Source organism: Camelus bactrianus, chromosome 22 (genome assembly GCF_048773025.1).
Source record: "Camelus bactrianus isolate YW-2024 breed Bactrian camel chromosome 22, ASM4877302v1, whole genome shotgun sequence".
NCBI lineage: Eukaryota > Metazoa > Chordata > Mammalia > Artiodactyla > Camelidae > Camelus > Camelus bactrianus.
The window spans coordinates 31,034,017-31,050,389 of NC_133560.1; the positions used below are offsets into that span (position 1 = coordinate 31,034,017).

Genomic DNA, 16,373 nt, shown 5'->3' on the forward strand with positions numbered 1-16,373 from the left:
AGGCATGTGTCCTTTCACCTGTGTTCCTAGGTGAGCTGACCCAGGGGTGGGTGGGGCCCTGGGATGGTCTTTGAGGGGCACAGCGGGAGCGGGGCGAGGTCAGGTGCAGAGAGAGCCAGCCCCGGACCAAGGTCACACCACCATCTTCAAACAGCTGGGGCAGTGATAAGCAGATGCCAAGATCCCTGTCCCCAGTGCCCAGGTGGACTTCCCAGCAGGGTGGGAGCTCATTAATAATTAGCCTCGATCCCCTCCTTCCAAGAAATCCTACATCCCGGAGTTAAAGCCGAAGTCTTCGCTGGCCTAGCGGTCAGGCTCGCTCATGTCAGACCCCTTGTTTTAAAAACTCTTCTAAGAGAAGCAAGGTAGAGGAAACGGTCCTGCCTCTCCTGTGCTCCCCCAGAAGCGGCAGGTATTTGCATGGCCCACCCCCTAGACCCACCTCTCTCACCCTCGCTCACGTGGCTCCCGCTACACCAGCCCGCCGATCTTCCTCTAACCCGCCAGGCAAAGTCCTCCTCCTCTGTAGCCGCCTGGACCACTCCTGCCCTCGTGTTCACAAGACTTGTGCCCTCACTTCCTCCGCATGTCTACTCCGATGTCATTTCCATAGAGAAGCCTTTCTCTGACCCTGCCTGATGGGGGAGCCCCTGCGCCCCGACTCTCGGCTGCCCATTTCCCCATTACATTCTCTTCCTTCTGACATGTTATCCGTTTATCGTGTTGATGGTCACCCTTCCAAATCCTTAGGAACAGGGATTTTTCTCTCTCTGGATTGTTACTCTACCCTTGGCTCCTGGAGCAAGGCCTGGTATACAGTAGGTGATCAATATTGGCTGAGCAATGGAATGGATGAATTGGACCCCCTGCTTCTAGTAGCACTCAGTGCCTCCTGCTTCCTTATTGGAGTTGACAAGGATGAGGACACAGGGCTGCAGTGTTGGGAGCGGTGCAAAGCTGCCACCTGTTTAGGAAAACTGTCTGTGATGGACACCACGGGGTCCTCCCAGGCGTGGCTGCTGACGTCTCGTGGGAGATTTGTCTTTGGTTGACAGGAGCTACCTCAAGGAGATCCCCGCAGGGTTACAGACCCCTCTTGGGGGTTGGGCTGAAGCCAGTGACCGACAGATGTAGGGGCACAAATCTCGGGCCCCTGGGCTCCATTTGGAGCTGGTTCCAGGTGTAGTTCCAGGTCTAGGGCCCTGGCCAAGACCACCTCCTTGCTCAGCTCCCCCACCCCAGCTTCCGACTGCTTTAGAGGACCTGAATTTGAACAGGGAGGTGTTTTGGATATTTATATCCCGTTGGATTTGATTTGCTCCTGTGCACCCAGATGTTGCCCCTCTCCACACGGCAGGCCCATCACTGTCCTCACTCGTCCTGTCCCTGCCTGTTTCTGTGATCACTGTCATGCTGGCCTCACACAGGAAACCAACTGCAGGTGGTAGGAAGTCCTGGCCATGCCCACCCAGCTTCTCACTCCCCATTTCCAGGAAGGCCAGGCTGATGTCCACAGCCAGCCTCCCAGGGCCTCTTTGCTGAAGGCTGGCTAGCCCTGCCCCCTGCGCTGCCTGCAGGGGGCGCTGGCTAGGGACCACCAAGGTGGTGGATGAGGCCTTGCTTCCTGAGCACCTGGGCAGGCTAAGTCTCAGGTGTGCATTCGATGGGAGTCAGAGCACCAATTGCCCGCAGGTGTGCTGGGCTTGGCCACACCTTCACCGCCTTCCTCCATCCCCCTCTATCCCTGCTCCACTCCCTACTGGTGCTTCACAGGGTCTCCTCCTGAGAACTCAAATTCCTGCCCGATGCCTGCTTCTGGGGGGAGCGCAGGTAAGGCAGGACTGTTTCCTCTACCTTGCTTCTCTTAGAAGAGTTTTTAAAACAAGGGGTCTGACATGAGCGAGCCTGACCGCTAGGCCAGGAGAGGGAGGAAGCTCAGGGGTGAGGACAAGGATCTCCCGGGCCTGCGGGCATGTCTTGGCCAGTTGGTGAGCCCTCCGTTCTGAGTCCGAGTTTTCTCATCTGCGAAGTGGTGCTGCGCAGCACCTGCCCCTGGAGGAGGAGACCGAGCCCGCGAAGCCCCTCCCCCGGCCCCCAAAGGACAGACAGCTGGACGAGGTTGGTCCAGATGAGCTTTACTGAGTCCTCCCTAGCAGGCCAGGTGTTTCAGCCGCCAGCAGTGCTGCAGGTAGTGGAGCCCAGGTCTGTGGTTCCAGCTGCAGCTGGCCTCCATGGTGGACTCGGAGGAGTACTCCAGGGAGGACTCAGATTGGCAGGAGGCAGGCAGCTCGGGCACTGAGGTGCTGCTGGTGGGCAGTGCTAGGGGCTGCCTGCTTGGCTTGGAGGCCTTGGGGACTGAGTCCCCTGGCCCATCGGGGGTCTCGTTGGGGGGCTGTGTGGGGATGGTGGTGCCACTGGGAAACTGCACGAGGGGGACCCCCTGGCTGAAGGAGGTGCTGGGATGCTGCCTGGAGCCTGAGGACCTGTGGGCCATCTGGGAAGGGCCTGAGGAAGTGGTGGACAGTTGGGCGCGCTGCTGGCCACGGGTCTGAGTCTGGCCAGAGGCCCAGGGCTGGCCGGGGGTCTGAGTCTGGCCGGAGGCCCGGGGCTGGCCGGGGGTCTCAATCTGGCTGGGGGCCTGGGGCTGGCCAGGGGCCTGGGGCTGGCCAGAGAAGTTGGCTCGAGACCGAAGCCCACCCTGGACCTTGCCAGGCAGGTGGGAGCCACTGACAGAGCCAGTGGCTGGGGAGTGAGGCTGGGACTGGCTCAGGCTGGCAGAGGTCCTGGCGGCTGCCTTGCTCGGGGACAAGGGGCTGGTGGAAGACTCTGCTGGGGACTCAGAGGAAGCCACAGAAGACTTGGGGTGCGATGTGTCCTCCAGCTTACCGGCTGGCAGGTCTTTGCCGGGGCTGGACAGGGACTTCACTTGACTTTCTGAAGTCGAGTCACGCTTGCTTGGGCTGCAGAGAGAGGGCCCGGGGGTGAGGTAGGTCTGGCTGTGCCCAGGGGCCCAAGGGCTGTGCTCAGCTGCAGAGAGTGGGATGGAGGCTGCTGGGGGCCAGTGTGGGGCCCCCCTGGCGGGGAGAGAGTCAGGTGCAGGCACGCACACTCACGCTCACGCACACGGGCACACACGTGCGTGCCCTACGTCCTGGGGGTGGGTCTTACGTACAGTCGGCTCTGAGAGTGGTGAGGGGCTCACGGCCACAGCCGCCGGGGTGACGAGGGCCCGGCTGCGGGCCAGGGTCTGCAGGACTGGTTCCCGAGAGCGTAGGAGAGAGAGGCAGACAGTGAGGGGGTGGGGAGTGCCCGACGGAGGCGGCCGAGATGCCAGGTAAAGGCCAGTTAGAGTTAGGAGGAGTCAAGGTGATGGGGGCCGGGGAGCCAGAGGCCAGACAGACATACAGAGACTGGACAGACAGACACCCCTTGCCCTGGGAGCACACACCGTCCCGAGTTATTCCGGCCGCCACGTCCAGGGCCCGCCCGCTGAGGTCGCTCACGATGCTGTCCACGGCCTCGTGGTGCTTTAGAAACAGTGGACGTATGATGCGATGATACAGCCTGTGAGCCCCGTTCCAGGGGCTGGGAGCCATGCAGAACAACAGGAAGGCGCACTGCGGGAACCGGCAGGAGTCACACTCGGCCTGCTCTGTGCCCCTGGGGGCAGGGGTTGAGCCTCCTCCATCAGACACCGGGTTGGGGTGGACCTGGACCGCCCCCGTCAGATACCCATGTGATGGGCCTGGTCTCCTCCATCAGACACCCCTTGGATGGACCCATCAGACCCCCTGCCTGGCAGAGCCTGTCTCCCCAGGGAAGGGGCTGAGTCTCCCCATTACACTCTGGGGGCAGTAGGGTGGGGCCCACTTAGAACCCTGGTCCCCTGGTCGCCTCCTGCAAGCTCTGGGGCCTGTGTGGAGGAGCGTCCCTGGCGGTGCCCACCTTGCCCACGTAGTAGAAAGGGAACCAGGACAGGAGTAGATCGCTGAAGAACTCGGCCAGCCCGAACAGGCCGTACACCACCCAGTAGGTGAGCCACACAGTGTCGTCCTCTTTGCTTGGGCTCTCGATAGCTTTGATTCTGGGGGTGGGTGGTATGCGGCAGGGTCAGGAGCTGCCTGGGGCCCTGGCCACCCCCCATGCTCCCCCCGCCAAGCGCCAGCGGGCACTCACGAAGCATATGCGGGGTACACAAAGCCGATGAGATTGCACAGCAGAGATGCCCCGTAGCCGAAAAGAAGATACAGGCTTAGCAGAGTGGCGGCTCCTGCAGAGAGGGGCATGGGTAGGGATCCCTGCACGTGCTGAGCTGGACCACAGAGCCCTCTTAGCCTGACCCGGAAAACCTGCCACCCCCACGCCTCCCCAAAGCCACAGCAGCCCCTTCAGGACGAGTTACTGCCCTGCAGCACCTGGGCCATCCCCATCACAGCCCTGAACCCCGAGTCTTGTGGCTAATACGTCAGTCTCCCCCACGAGACTGGGAGTTCTCCAAGGGCACATGGGCACCTCGGGACTGGTCTGTACCAGGGAGCTGCCCAATGTTTGTTGAATGTATGTGTGACCTCTGCAATTAGAAACACCTCGCTCCGGGTCCTACAGGATGGGCAGAGCACGGGAAACTAGAGTTTGAATAGACCACTCTGTCGTTAAGACTTGACTCCTGGAGAGCAGAGAAAGGCAACAGAGGTTTTAACTTTTAATCCTGGGTCTGTCCCTCTGGCCACTGCTGATACTGGAGCCAGGTCATTCTCTCTCAGGAGCTGTCCTGGGCACTGCATCTGGGCTGTGGAGCAGCATCCCGATGCCAGGAGCCCCCCGGTCATGACGGCCACAGATGTTCCAGACACAACCCCAGTGTCCTGCGGGCAGCGCGGCCCCGTTTGCGAGCCCTTTTCTTAGTGGGAGGGAGCAAAGCGCCATCTGGAGAGTCCCCCAGACTGAGGAGAGCTCTCACCCCACCACGTGACGCCTGCTTGGAGCCCCAGGTTCCCCATCTGTCAGTGGGGTGGTAGCGGCCCTGCCCCCCAGGGCTGCAGTGGGGTTAGCGAGACTCAGCAGAGGACCCCTCCCTACACTTTTGTGAGTGCCCTCTGCTGGCCCAAACACACTCCCAGCAGTCTGAGGTCTCAGAGCGGAACAGTGAGGGGAGCCCAGGAGCGTCAGCCGTTCTAAAATGATAATGGTTGCTGCTGCATTTAAGTGCTTCTTGTGTGCAGGGCTCTGTTCCTCCCTGCTCTATCTCATCCAACAGCTAGGAGAAATGTAAGCTGGGGGGATGGGGCTTGCCCAGGGTCACTCAGAGAGACGCTGTGGCTTCTGGGAGCATTTACAGCCTCTTCTCCGCCCCCCACAACCAGGCTGTCATTTGCACAGAGAGATAGAGGCCACTAGTGGACCAAATGGCAGAATCACCTTCACGCTCTCCACCTGCATTAGTCTTTATCCCTGGGGTCTGGGGTCAGGAGAGGGAGGGGGGATCCCCAGCTGGCCCTGAGAGGCCTGCTCACTGCCTTCCCTGGGATTCCTCCTCAGTGAGCTGGGAGCTAGGGGAGTTGGCCATCTTGGCACGGGGCAGGTGGGGCCCAAGGGTTCCTACATCTAGGAGAGGGGTTGGTGGAATGGCACCCTTTCCCTGGAAATTGCTGATTGGGGTGGAGCAGCTCCCCCAGGGCACCCTTCCCCTCAATCCCTATTCCTGCAGCCTCAGCAAAGAGAGGATAACCTTGGACATGGAGGGGGGCACAGCCCCAGGGATCAGCAACAGATGGGCCAGGGAGGGGGTAGAAGCTCAGGGCAGGCAGCAGGGGCAGCCTCCCATGTAGCCCCGGCTTCTCTCCATCTCAGTTTCCTCCCTGTGACCCCCATCCTCCCCAGAGGCTCCTCCCAACCAGGCCCCTCCCCAGTGCTCTATGACCTAAATTCCCCGCCTAGTGTTATCAGGGACCAGGGACCTGGAAAGCCAGGCTCCAGGTCACGCTTGCTCCCCAGGGCAATCCTTGGCTGAGCTGACATGGATTGGGCATCAGGAACCTGGGGGGACAGGTTTTGAACCCTCCTTGGGCTGTCTGGCATGGGAATCCCCCAGCTGGAGAGGAAATAGGAGGAAAGTGGCCTCTCAGGATCTGCACACAGGTGCTCAAAACACGTGGCACATCCTCACCCAGAGCCCGCACCCAAGTGTCTGAACCAAGTGTCCTGTGATTCATTCCGGGGAGGGGGGCTACCTGAAAGAGGTGGGAGAGAGTGGATGGGCCTGGCGCACCAAAAAAAGAGGAGAGGGAGGCACTTAAGGGGCAATTACTAGACAGTTTCAGAAGGTGGTATGGGCCACTCAAGGTCAGGAGGAGGAAAGAAAGAGGAGGGATTGAAATGGGAGTGAAATCAGGGGTGGCTGGACAGTCCTCTCTGTGGGCCCCATCCAACCTCCCTCCAACCCCACCACAGCGGTCAAACAACCGAACTCCGGATGGGAGAGCAGGAAGGGCAGGCCAAGGGTCGGGTGGTACTAGCAGTAAACAATGGGAGGGGAGGTGGCAGTGACCCTTCGCCTCCTGGTCTGAAGCATGCCCTGGGAAAACTTGCTTCCACGCTGGGGTTGATCCTGGATGGGGGTGGTGGAGACTCGCAGGGCATAGGCTGCCTACCCGGCCCCTCCTCCCCGGGGTCGGTAGGACGACTGGAAGGACCGGACTTCTGCCTGGCTGGCACCCAGGGCACTGAGGACAGCCTCTAGACCTGACGGCCAGAGTAGGGGTGCCGCGGGACAAAGAGAAGGGGTCGCCCAAGACCTCACGGCGGGGGGCGGGGAGGAGCTGCAGGCAGACCCAAGGTTCCTGTCCACGACCCCTCCCTGGGATCTCGGTCTCCCCGGGGGTCTGTGAGCGTGCCCCGACGCCAGAGCCGGACCTGGCAGCCGGGGCCGGCCGGGAGGGTCAGGTCTGAGGCCCTGGTGTCCCAGCGCCTCAGTGTGCCCGTCTGTGAAATGGGCGGCCCCGAGGGCCTCCCGACGGCTCACCCACGGCCAAGTACCGCTTGTCGACACCGGTCTTGGCTTCGAGCGCCCCTAGCGCTTCGGTGGCCAAGTTCCTCTGTCCCAGAAAGCGCTCGAAGCGCTGTCGCAGGCCGTCCATGGCACCGGTGGGCCCGGGGTTGGCAGCCTGAGTTTGACCGCCGCCCCGCGCACGGACTTGGTCGCGCTCGGGCTGCCTTTCGTGAGCCGCACCGCTCGGCCCCGGAGCTGGTCTCCGCCCCCTGGCCGGTCTCCACCTCCTGTCCCCCGCTCTGGCCAATGGGAGGGCAGGGCGGGCAAAGGAGGTGGGGCCTGCCCCGTCTCCCCCGCCGCATTGCCCTCTGGCGGGCCGCGGCCCCCGCAGCCGCGACTTTGGAGGAAGGGGGCGGGGCACCGTAGCTGAGGGCCCCGATTGGCCGAGCCGGAGCGGGACGTAGCTGATGGGGGGGGGCGGGTCATGGTCGGGGATTATTGGCTGAGCTGCTGTGGGGGTGGAGCTATGGGAGGGAGAGAAGAGTGCTGGGGAGGCGGAGTTGGTGGGAGGGGCCGGAGAAAAGCCAGAGTTGATTGGAGAAACGCGAAAAGATTCGTTGGAGAAAACAGAGAGGGGGCGGGCCTGAACATAAAGGAGGAGGGAAGGACTCTGAGGGACCAGGATGGGGCGGAGCTAAATTGAGAAGGCGGGACTTTTTGAAAAGACAATTCTGGTTGGTCCGAAAAGGAAGCAACAAGACTTATTCTAAGGGGAGGGGCGTATATGAGTGTGGGCGGGATCAGATAAAGGGGCGGGGTCAATTTTAGCAACGGGGAACCCGCTCCTCTGGGTCAGAAGATTAAGGTCATTGTACAAATGGGGAGACTGAGGCTCCGGAGGGTTTGAGTCTGCAGACTACCAGAGTGGCCGCGTGTTCCCCCGACACTGCTATCAGATCTCGCCCTTCTAATCGGGGAGACGCAAGGCCCCCTGGGAATTGAAGCCTTTCAGGGGTTGCTATGGCTCCAGGGGCGGGGCGGGCGCCTGGGACGTCTTGGCGGTTTGGCCAAGGGGAGGGGCTTTTGTAGGCCCCGCCCCCGCCCCGCCCCCGCCGCAATGCGGCCTGCCCGGATTGCGCTCTGGTTACGACTGACCTTGGCCCTGGGCCTGGCACTCGTTGGCCCCATGGCTGTGGGGTGGGCCTCGGCCCGGGTCCCCATCTATGTCAGCAGCTGGGCTGTGCGGGTGTCCCAGGGTTACCAGGAGGTCGAGCGCCTGGCGCGCAAATTCGGCTTCGTCAACCTGGGGCAGGTGGGAGGGACCCGGATTGACGGGAGGGGGCGGGGGCTGGAGGACCCCAGACCCCAACAGATGGAAGGGGCCCCCTAGGTTCCCCAGATATCCAGGACTCCAAGGTCTCTCCTGCCTCGATCAGCTTCAGATTCTGGGATCCCCAGAGGGCACCTGAAGCCCCCACCTGGGCCCCTGGTTGGGGGAGGATGTAAGGAGTTGGGGCCTGGCCTCTCTCCTGTGGGGAGCTCCATCAGGACAGCCTGGTCCCATCCATGCCACTGCTCCCCCACATTCCCAGATCTTCCCTGACGGGCAGTATTTCCATCTGCGGCACCGGGGCGTGATCCAGCAGTCCCTAACTCCGCACTGGGGCCACTGCCTGCGCCTGAAGAAAGACCCCAAGGTGAGCCTGGCCTCGAGGCTGCCCCCTCAGGGGTCTCAGCCACTTCCTGTTATTCTTGTGATTGTTATGAATGGCTGTGTGACCTTTGGCGAGTCACCAAGTTCTGCATCTTGGTGTCTATTTGGCCCCCTAGTCTCTACGGTGGGGATGTGGCTTACAGGACAGAGACCAGGGCTTGCTAATGGATTGGATGTGTGGGAAATGGAGGCCAGTTTCCAAGTCTGGAGCTGAGCAAATGGGGAGAAGATGGCCCTGACTGTTGAGATGGGGGCAGGGGAACATCAGCTGGTTTAGCGGGTGGACAATCAATAAGGAAAAGGGGGGAAGGGCAAAGGTCTGAGCAAGAGCAAGCCAGGTCAGTCAGAACAGCATGTGCAAAGGTCCTGGAGTGAGACAGCCACTGTGGGTGCAGCAGAGGAAGGCTGGTGGGGGGCTGGTGGCGAGTGAGACAGCCACTGTGGGTGCAGCAGAGGAAGACAACCAAGGAGCCTTGTGGGCTCTGGAAAGCGTGGTGGGGAACCACAGGAGGGTTTCAACAGAGAGTGAGGCTGCAGTGTTCCAAGAGAGTGTTGTAGAGAGGTGGCAGGGGCAGGGCAGCTGAAGGACCAAGGAGGAGACAGGTCTAGCCACACAGGGGTGTCCTGCACTGGGGAGGGTGAGGTAGAAAGAAGTGGGCCCTGCAGGGGGATATGGGCAGGTCTTGGGGAGAGGGATTCTAAAACAAGGATGGGAAAAGGGGCAGGGTTGGGAACCCAGCCACTCTGGGGAGCAGCCTTGTGTCTGTTGGCCCCTGGAGGCGGGTACTCTGAGGGCTTCGGTCCCCTTTGAAGGGAGAGCCCCAGGCACATGGGGACCCCCAAGAGCAGCCCCAGCAAACACGGAGTCCCTGGCCCCATCCCACACTCTGAGGTCCCCAGGACAAGCAGTGGACAGCCCAGACATACATCCCACTAAACCACAGCCCCTTGGCAGACCCAGAGAAGAGGCCCACCCAGACCCTGGAAGCAGATTTGGGCCTTTTGACCAGGAATTGGCAGAAGGGCTGAGGGGCAGGTTGCTGTGGTCTCTGGGACAGGGCCCTCTAAAGCACTCAAGTGTGACAGCAGGAAGCTGGGAGGAGGGTGGGAAGCTCGTGGATCCAAGTCCCCTCCCACGGCATGGTCCCCCCCAGGTGCAGTGGTTCCAGCAGCAGACACTGCAGCGGCGGGTGAAACGCTCCCTGGTGGTGCCCACGGACCCCTGGTTCTCCAAGCAGTGGTACATGGTGAGCTGGCCAGGCTGGGCGGCGGGGCTGGACCAGGCCAGAGCCCCACTGACCCTGGCCCCGCCTTGCACAGAACAACAAGGTGCAGCCGGACCTGAACATCCTGCAGGTGTGGAGCCAGGGACTGTCCGGCCAGGGCATCGTGGTCTCTGTCCTGGATGACGGCATCGAGAAGGACCACCCAGACCTCTGGGCCAACTACGTGAGTCCGTGGGGCCGGGTCAGGGCTTCCTCACGTCCCAAGGCCTGTCACAGCCCCTTCAAGTTCCCACCCTCCCCCAGGACCCCCTGGCCAGCTATGACTTCAACGACTACGACCCAGACCCGCAGCCGAGATACACGCCCAGTGACGAGAACCGGTGAGCCTAGTGTCCCACAGGGCAAGGGGGCAGCTCCTGGTATCCCTGGGGGACCGAGGGGGCTGTGACAGGAACCTGTCTCTGACTTGGCATCAGGCACGGAACCCGCTGTGCTGGGGAAGTGGCAGCGATAGCAAACAACAGGCTCTGTGGCACTGGCGTCGCCTACAACGCCCGTATCGGAGGTACTCAGGCTCTCGCCAGGGACAGACTCAGGCCCGCGGCCCGGGGTAGCTGCAAATACCCAGGAGAGTTGGCAGAGAGCTAGGGGAGGAAGCCTCTGGGTGCCACGTGCTCATCCCTGGGCCATGCTGAGCCCCCCCAGACACCCTCAGCCCCGGGCACAGGCAGGATGCCCACAGAGGCCACCTCCACCGCCCACACAGGGGTGCGCATGCTGGACGGGACCATCACGGACGTCATCGAGGCCCAGTCGCTGAGCCTGCAGCCGCAGCACATCCACATCTACAGCGCCAGCTGGGGCCCTGAGGACGATGGCCGCACGGTGGACGGCCCGGGCATCCTCACCCGAGAGGCCTTTAGGCGCGGCGTGACCAAGGTGAGCGGGCGCGGGGCACAGAGGCCTGGGCCTGTGTGGGAGGCCCACGCTCCATCCCAGTCTCTGTCCCTGTCTCTTGTCTGCAGGGCCGCGGTGGGCTGGGCACCCTCTTCATCTGGGCCTCAGGCAACGGTGGCCTGCACTATGACAACTGCAACTGTGACGGCTACACCAACAGCATCCACACGCTCTCCGTGGGCAGCACCACCCAGCAGGGCCACGTGCCCTGGTACAGTGAGGCTTGCGCCTCCACACTCACCACTACCTTCAGCAGCGGCGTGGCCACAGACCCCCAAATTGTGAGTGCCTGCCCAGTGCCCTCTTGCAGCCGGACCTGCCCACCCCACCTGGCTCCCTGGTCCCCCGACTTCCCTCCTCCCAGGGCTGCCCTGTGGGCGCCTGACACACAGACTGGGGTCCCAGGGCCAGGCCACACGGTGGTTGCCCCTTCCACACCCTCATGTCTCCCAGGAGGGCAGGCACCCTGTTCAGGGCCCTGAGCCTGCTGTCCTGCTCTGTGGTGCCTCTTGCTTGAAGCCCTTGGGACTTTGTGAACCAGGCAGGGTTTTCGTGTGCGCTGGCCCCTGAGTCCCTCTCTGTGCCCCCAGGTCACCACAGACCTGCACCACCGGTGCACGGACAAGCACACAGGCACCTCGGCCTCTGCGCCGCTGGCCGCGGGCATGATCGCCCTGGCTCTGGAGGCCAAGTAGGTGCCAGTAGGGCCCCACATACCGCCTGTGCCCCCCGGCCTGGCCCCTGCTCACCTGCCTTCACCCCCTCCCAGCCCGTTCTTGACGTGGAGGGACATGCAGCATCTGGTGGTTCGTGCGTCCAGGCCGGCTCATCTCCAGGCTGAGGACTGGAGGACCAACGGTGTGGGACGCCAAGGTGCGGCAGGACCGGGCAGGGGTGGGGGTGCCGAAACCACAGGGCGGTGACAGCTGCCCCCCCCACAGTGAGCCACCACTACGGCTACGGGCTGCTGGATGCCGGGCTTCTGGTGGGCCTGGCCCGGACGTGGCTGCCCACGCAACCCCAAAAGAAATGCACCGTCCACATTGTTCACACTCCCACGTGAGCGCCACCTCTGCCCAGTCCCTGTGCTCACCTGCCATCTCCTTAGCCCTCCCCACGACCCCCTTACCCTCCCCATCTCCCCAACCCTCCCCCAACACCTACCACATCCCCTGGTCTTCCCCCTACCTGCCCAGCCACCCCCTGCCACCTCTCCAGCCCTCCCCCGAGCTACCCAGCCCTCCCCCCACCTGCCAACTCCCCAACCCTCCCCACACACCTGTCGTTACCACCTGGGGCGTGGACACATGGGGGGCAGGCCCTGAGGCCTCAGTTTACCCATTTGTACAAGGAGAGGGCAAGTCTCATGATCTGAGCCCAGACCCTGACTGCTGGCAGCCCATCCCCCAGCAGGCCAGCAGGAGTGGCCTTCAGTATTGACACGGACACCGACCCCGACACCGACACTGAAGTTGCGGCCCCCAGCCCCATCCTGCAGCAGATGCATGTGAGGAAGAACGTGTCGGCCTGCGCCGGCCAGGCCAACTACATCCGCTCACTGGAGCACGTGCAGGTGCAGCTGTCCCTGTCCTACAGCCGCCGTGGGGACCTGGAAATCTCACTCACCAGCCCCATGGGCACCCGCTCTACGCTCGTGGCCATCAGGTGCGGGCCCAGGGCTGGTCTCCCCTTCCTGAGCGACCCCACTTGGAGGGGCCAACCGCAAAGTGGACCCCACCCCTGCCTGCGGGGGCTGGTCCCTTGCCAGCATGTGGCACCACAGTCAGACACTTCCTGTGCTCAGCGCCCTGCAGGACTGTGGTTCTGAGCCCCTCCCCACCTCCACCTTCCTGTCTGTCCCAGACCCTTGGATGCCAGCGGCCAAGGCTACAACAGCTGGATCTTCATGTCCACCCACTTCTGGGATGAGGACCCACGGGGCTCGTGGACCCTGGGCCTGGAGAACAAGGGCTACTACTTCAACACAGGTGACAGCCGCACGCGGGCTGTGGCTGGCCCCCACCCGCCCCGAGCCCTGGGGCCAGCCTCCTGAACCCTGCACAGGGGCTCCCAGTGGTCTCCTCGGAGAGACTAAGCAGGCACGTCTGGTGCATAGTGGGTGTTCACTTACCAGCCCGCAGCAGGTGTTCAGGTGCTAGGGAGCAATGGGTGTCCACAGCGTGCAGACGGTGCCAGGCGGCCCGGGGCACCGTCTGAGTCTGCGGATCTGGGATGGAGTGGGGGTGGCAGGGGTAGGGGGCCCAGAATGGCAGGACCAGGCTGCCAACAGTCTCTCCCCCTCCTTTCGGTGCCCACCGCGACCCCTGCCCAGGGACGCTGTACCGCTACACTCTGCTCCTCTACGGGACGGCCGAGGATATGACGGCACGGCCCCCAGGCCCCCAGGTGACCAGCAGCGCGTGTGTGCAGCGGGACACGGAGGGGCTGTGCCAGGGTGAGTGCCCGGCGCGGCAGGGCCCGCCCGCTGGGAGGTGGCGGGCAGTGTGCGTGTGCAGCCCGGGGTGGCGGGCAGGCTGCGGCAGTGGGTCATGGCCTCACAGCCCTGTGGACGTGTCTCTTGTGCAGAATGCCACAGCCCTGCCTACATCCTGGGCCACCTCTGCCTCTCCCACTGCCCGCCGAGGTACTTCAACCACACGCAGCAGGCGGTGACTGCTGGGCCTGGAGGCCTGGACGCCCCTGCCCTGCAGATGTGCTCCAGCTGCCACTCATCCTGCTACACCTGCCGCGGCAGCTCCCCGCTGGACTGCACCTCCTGCCCGCCGCCATCCACGCTGGATGAGCAGCGGGGCTCCTGCTCCGGACCTGCCCCCACCAAGGGCCACTCCCAGCCCACCGTGACTGCCTGCGCCCGCTGCCATGGGCGAGCCCTGGCCCTGGTGCTGGCCCTGCTGGCCGTGGCCTTCGGGAACTCCCTCCTCTGCAGCATCCTTCTCGCGGGCTGCCTGCTGCTGTGTGTCGGACCTGCCAGCAGTGGGGGCCACCCCGGTCACCACTCCAGGCCCCACTGCAGGCTGAAACCCAGAGATGTCTGACTAGGAGAGCCAGCGTGCGCCTCAGCCCAGCCCTGATGGGCACCACTGTCCTGCTGCCCGGACCGGCACCCTGTGGGAACCTGTCCCTGAAAGGCCCTGGCTGCCACTGAGGCCCACAGGCCAGAGGCGGGGGTGTGGGGTCGGGCTCAGCAGGTCCAGGTGGAAGGGAAAAAGAGAGCCAGAAGTCTAGTTGCACCGTTCAGGTGGGGTGGGGGTGAGATAGGCCAGAGGCAGGTGGGCGACCACCCTCCCTTCCTCCCTGGTCCCAGAATGGGGAAAGGTGGGGAGAACACACGACAACATCCAGAGTCTCAGGTACCGCGTCCCACTGGAGTTGGCAAATAAAGGTTGAATAGGAAGTGCAGGTCTTGTGGGCTCCTTTGGGGCATCGGCCTCTTCTTCACGGCATGGTTGGTGGTTCCCCCACATCTCACATGGAAACCATCTTCCCCCCAGTGTCAGTCTCTGGAGGACCCAGGAGCCCACAAAGGAAAAGGGGTCAGTGGGGCCCAGAGTCCCAGCCGTGGAGGGCCGGGCAGGGCAGGGTCCCCAGGGAGTAACCCCACCCACGTGCTGTAAGGCCTCTGAGTCCCAGGACTCCCTCTGCCACTGCTCTAAGCCCTCCTCCATCCTTGTGAGTGAGTTTCTCTGGAACTCCGGGAACTAACAGAGTGTGATTCGCAAATGACAATTCACACGGCCTTCTACCCCTGCTGGCCGTCAACGGTTCCCCATCTTTGTACATTTTCTCCATTCTTCGAGGTCCTTGGGAGGCTGCTTGGACCATGGCTAGGGGTACATGGCTCTCATCACTCCCTCCCCCCACCCCAGCCTCAACTTCCCCATCTGGAAATTGGGTTCTCCACCTCTCTAGGACAGAAAGAGGATCCTGAGGTACAGGAAGGGGGCAGTGGGAAAGGGTGTGGACAGAGCTATTAAGAGTCCCTCCTCTGTCCTCGCACCAGTGGGGTGGGGACTCGTCTGTCCTGATTTTCAGAGTAGGGAGGCTGGTTGTGCCTCACCCATGGACTCCCAGAAGCAGTCCTGGGTTGTTGCAGGAGCCCCAGGGTCCACCCCCTCCAGTGGCCCTGGGCATCTGGGGATCTGCTCTGCCACCAGGCTCATTTTGTCCAGTCTCAAGCCTTGAACAGAATGAGGCTCTGGCTTCCTCCTCAGAGCCTTGGTGGCTGCACCTGTGCGACAGCATTAAGCCTCACCTAACACTCCCGGGGATCAGGCTCAAATGAGGTCATTTTCCCATCTGCCCCACAGTAAGCACCACAAACATGCCAGAAACAGACAGTTCCACAGACAATTAAACAGAGAGTTACCTTGTGCACCAGAAATTCTGCTCCCAGGTATGTACCTAAGGAAACCAAAAACACAGTTGCACAAAAACCTGTGCAGGGATGCTCACAGCAGCCTGTAGCAGCCAAAATGTGGAAACAGCCCAAATGTCCGTGGACAGGTGAATGAATAAACAACGCAATATGGTCCCTCCACACGTGTGAACGTCACTCAGCCATGAATAGGAGAGAAGAACTGACACCCATTACCTCATGGATGAAAACTCACAATGCGATGCTCAGTGAGAGAAGCAGACACAGAAGGACACACAGTGTGTGACTCCATTTATGTGAAACGTCCAGAACAGGCCAGTCCACAGAGTGTGTTAGAGGGTACCAGGGGCTGAGGAGGGGTGACTGCTGATGGGGATGGGGCTTCCTTTTGGGAATGGTCTGGAGTTAGACTGCGGGCATGGTTGCACAAGGTGCAACTCTTTCTTTCCCTCTCCCCAAAACATTGAGTTGTACACTTTAAACAGGTGGACTTTATGGTATGTAAATTACTTTTTAAACATAAGTCGAAGTACCGTTGATTTACAATGTTGTGTGTAAATTACTTTTTATAAGCTGCTTAAAAACACAAAAACTTCCCTCTGCTCTGAGCCAGTCTTCCCATCCTAGCCAAGAGGGGAGGGGCCAACATCACCGTCCAGCGACGCCCCACCTTGGTGGGGAGGGGGTTTTAGAGATGGGAGAGGTGGCCATGACTGGGGTGTGGGAGGGAGATGCTGACCCGAGTCCTGTGTCCCAGGCCACCTCGCTGGAGAGTGGCGCAGTGGGCTTTCACTGAGCGCTCCCTGTGCGCCGGCCACGTGGCCTGAGCCTGCACAGTAACTGTCCCATGGCAGCCACGTGGGTTGAGGGTCGTGTCCCACTCTGCACAGAGCCAGGACTCGGATGCCTTGTTAGGCAGCGAGAAGAGCGGGGAACGGACCCTACGCCCACCCCTTGGGTTTCCAGGCCCAGAACTGGGAGGCTGAAGTCGTGTCCTTCGTTCTGGCCCAATCGTTTCTCTTCTCCGATCACTCCCGCCCATGGAGGGCGCGGCCCCCTTAGGAGGGGGCGTGGCTTCGCGGTGGGCGGGAG

The 16,373-nt window shown here is 62.2% G+C and overlaps 2 protein-coding genes across 9 annotated transcripts; one reads left to right on the forward strand and one right to left on the reverse strand.

Annotated features, from left to right (window-relative positions):
* Nucleotides 1-2,782: 2,782 nt before the first annotated feature.
* Nucleotides 2,783-7,261, reverse strand: REEP6 (receptor accessory protein 6). Of its 2 annotated transcripts, none has more exons than XM_010966644.3 (5): nucleotides 7,022-7,254; nucleotides 4,177-4,270; nucleotides 3,946-4,084; nucleotides 3,449-3,617; nucleotides 2,783-2,960 (listed from the first exon to the last, which is right to left on the reverse strand). In XM_010966644.3, exons 1-5 carry the CDS (start codon nucleotides 7,134-7,136, stop codon nucleotides 2,923-2,925), a joined length of 555 nt encoding a protein of 184 aa, XP_010964946.1. In that variant the 5' UTR covers nucleotides 7,137-7,254; the 3' UTR covers nucleotides 2,783-2,922. The 2 variants fall into 2 exon arrangements, with proteins under 2 accessions (XP_010964946.1, XP_074207391.1); XM_074351290.1 differs by lacking the exon at nucleotides 2,783-2,960 and adding an exon at nucleotides 2,967-3,255 and having other exon boundaries at nucleotides 7,022-7,261.
* A 696-nt stretch (nucleotides 7,262-7,957) lies between these two features.
* On the forward strand, nucleotides 7,958-14,452 carry PCSK4 (proprotein convertase subtilisin/kexin type 4). Of its 7 annotated transcripts, none has more exons than XM_045504174.2 (15): nucleotides 7,958-8,300; nucleotides 8,581-8,685; nucleotides 9,857-9,949; nucleotides 10,023-10,151; nucleotides 10,232-10,308; nucleotides 10,405-10,493; nucleotides 10,695-10,867; nucleotides 10,954-11,166; nucleotides 11,476-11,576; nucleotides 11,655-11,758; nucleotides 11,827-11,944; nucleotides 12,296-12,550; nucleotides 12,749-12,873; nucleotides 13,218-13,291; nucleotides 13,472-13,703. In XM_045504174.2, exons 1-15 carry the CDS (start codon nucleotides 8,106-8,108, stop codon nucleotides 13,556-13,558), a joined length of 1,938 nt encoding a protein of 645 aa, XP_045360130.1. In that variant the 5' UTR covers nucleotides 7,958-8,105; the 3' UTR covers nucleotides 13,559-13,703. The 7 variants fall into 7 exon arrangements, with proteins under 7 accessions (XP_045360130.1, XP_074207393.1, XP_045360127.1 ...); XM_074351292.1 differs by having other exon boundaries at nucleotides 7,972-8,300; nucleotides 10,059-10,151; nucleotides 13,218-13,340; nucleotides 13,472-14,452; XM_045504171.2 differs by having other exon boundaries at nucleotides 7,973-8,300; nucleotides 9,863-9,949; nucleotides 13,218-13,340; nucleotides 13,472-14,450.
* The last annotated feature ends 1,921 nt before the right edge of the window (nucleotides 14,453-16,373 follow it).

Bases quoted from the DNA above. Each gene is read 5' to 3' on its own strand.
- REEP6 (XM_074351290.1), bottom strand. From the start codon at position 7,136: ATGGACGGCCTGCGACAGCGCTTCGAGCGCTTTCTGGGACAGAGGAAC. The intron at 4,085-4,176 runs GTGAGTGCCCGC...ACCCACCCCCAG, and splicing joins GTGTACCCCGCATATGCTTC to AATCAAAGCTATCGAGAGCC. The intron at 3,618-3,945 runs GTGGGCACCGCC...CGGTTCCCGCAG, and splicing joins CTTTCTACTACGTGGGCAAG to TGCGCCTTCCTGTTGTTCTG.
- PCSK4 (XM_045504170.2), top strand. From the start codon at position 8,106: ATGCGGCCTGCCCGGATTGCGCTCTGGTTACGACTGACCTTGGCCCTG. The intron at 8,301-8,580 runs GTGGGAGGGACC...CCACATTCCCAG, and splicing joins GCTTCGTCAACCTGGGGCAG to ATCTTCCCTGACGGGCAGTA. The intron at 11,759-11,826 runs GTGCGGCAGGAC...CCCCCCCCACAG, and splicing joins CAACGGTGTGGGACGCCAAG to TGAGCCACCACTACGGCTAC.